Source organism: Melozone crissalis, unplaced genomic scaffold (genome assembly GCF_028551555.1).
Source record: "Melozone crissalis strain CALT ecotype California unplaced genomic scaffold, PUWL_Pcris_2 ptg000073l_1, whole genome shotgun sequence".
Lineage (NCBI taxonomy): Eukaryota > Metazoa > Chordata > Aves > Passeriformes > Passerellidae > Melozone > Melozone crissalis.
In genome coordinates, this window is record NW_026535850.1 from 1,621,421 (window position 1) to 1,623,529 (window position 2,109).

At 53.0% G+C, this 2,109-nt stretch overlaps 1 protein-coding gene across 1 annotated transcript; it reads right to left on the bottom strand.

Annotated features, from left to right (window-relative positions):
• Positions 1 to 257: 257 nt before the first annotated feature.
• Positions 258 to 1,142, bottom strand: LOC128946033 (olfactory receptor 14A16-like; the record flags this gene model as incomplete). Its single annotated transcript, XM_054289973.1, has 1 exon — positions 258 to 1,142. A coding segment is annotated over exon 1 (885 nt), but the record flags the coding sequence as incomplete, so codon positions are not given.
• Between the last annotated feature and the right edge of the window lie 967 nt (positions 1,143 to 2,109).

Here is a 2,109-nt window from a genome sequence, read left to right on the forward strand (position 1 = left end):
TTAAAGCCATTGAGAGTGCAGCCCCTCATTGACACAGTCTATGGGCACAGGGAAAGTGGAAAGAAACAAAATGAGAGATGGCACAAAGAATGACATTTCTTTGTGGACAATATGATAAAACTAATATAAAGGGGAAAAAAAGCCTCTATCAAGCCATCAATAATATTACTTTTATTTCACATCATTTGTAGAATTTGGCCAGCAGTTTAATGTCTCTGAAACCATCCAGTCATCAGTCTTCTCACTGCAGCCTTGAGCTCCTGGTTCCTCAGGCTGTAGATGAGGGGGTTCAGGGTTGCAGGCACCACCGAGTACAGAACTGACAGGGCAAGATCCAGGGATGGAGAGGACATGGAGGAGGGCTTCATGTAGGCAAATATGGCTGTGCTGATGAACACGGACACCACAGCAAGGTGAGGGAGGCAGGTAGAAAAAGCTTTGTGCCGTCCCTGCTCAGAGGGGATCCTCAGCACAGCCCTGAAGATCTGCACATAGAAGAAAACAATGAACACAAAACAGCAAAGTGTTAAACAGCAAGTAACAACAAGATATCCAAATTCCCTGTGGGAGTTGGAGTGTGAGCAGGAGACCTTGAGGATTGGGGGCACGTCACAGAAGAACTGGCCCAGGGCATTGCCATGGCACAGGGGCAGGGAAAATGTATTGGCTGTGTGCATGAAAGCATTGAGAAAGGCACTGGCCCAGGCAGCTGCTGCCATGTGGGCACAAGCTCTGCTGCCCAGGAGGGTCCTGTAGTGCAGGGGTTTGCAGATGGACACATAGCGGTCATAGCACATGATGGTCAGGAGGAAATACTCTGCTGAGATGAAGAACACAAAGATAAAGAGCTGTGCAGCACATCCTGTGTAGGAGATGTTCCTGGTGTTCCAGAGGGAATTGTGCATGGCTTTGGGGACAGTGGTGAAAATGGATCCCAGGTCAGTGAGGGCCAGGTTGAGCAGGAAGAAGAACATGGGCGTGTGCAGGTGGTGGCCACAGGCTACGGCACTGATGATGAGGCCGTTGCCCAGGAGGGCAGCCAGGGAGATGCCCAGCAAGAGGCAGAAGTGCAGGAGCTGCAGCTGCTGCGTGTCTGCCAACGCCAGCAGGAGGAAGTGCCTGATGGAGCTGCTGTTGGACATTTGTGCTGTCTTGGCATGGGGATCTGTAAGGAAAGTAATCATGGAATAGTTGGGTTTGGAGAGAACTTTAAATATCCCAGAACAGCTTGGGGGCACTTTCCCCCCACTGCCTGCCCAGGGCTCTGCTGCCTGGAGCTGTCCCTGCCAGCAGCTGCTTCCCTGTGCCCAGGGCTGGGCCCTGCCAGTGCTGACAGAGCCCAGCCCAGCCCAGCCCTGGGGGCTCAGCTCTGCCCTGCAGACCCCTCCCAGCCCTGGCACTGCCCAGGGGCAGCTCTGACACTGCAGGCTCTGATCGCAATGTCAGAGCAACCCTGAAGAGGCTGGAAAAGCAACAATGATCCTGCTTCTAAGAGGCCCTGTGCTGATCTCAATACCTGCCCAATTAATTCAGATATAAGGGAAATTTTGTTTTATTTTTTACTGCCTGAACTGAGAGAGGAATATCTATGTGCAATTTCACATCCAGGCAACCCAGAGCAGGTGATTAAAAAAACCAGGATTTTCCCTTTTATGCATCCCCTGCCTCGCTGTTCCCCCTGCATAATCTACTTGGAAATGTTCTGCAGGTAAATGGCACGCTGGAAGCAGTCCTGAACAATGGAGCATCCTCCCCACACAAGGAGAACATTTCCAAGCCTTACCAGCTGTCTCCTCCCACCCAGATCTTGTCCCCCAGTGCTGGAAGCAGCTGCCAGGGCTGGCTGAGAGCTGTCCCTGGCAGGCAGCAGAGTCCCTGCCCCAGCACAGCGCCCTGGGCTGCAGGACCCTGCTCTGCAGGACAGCCCTGGGCACCCCTGACTGCTCTGCACAAGAGACAATCAGAGAATGTACTCACAGGGTCTGTAGGCATTGGGATGTTCCAGCTTTAGGAGATGGCTCCAGGAGCTGCAGCTGCATTGTCCTGCAGCCAGAGGTTCCTGTGCCAAGGGCTGGCAGTGATTCTGCCCCAGGCACTTCTCAGCACCTT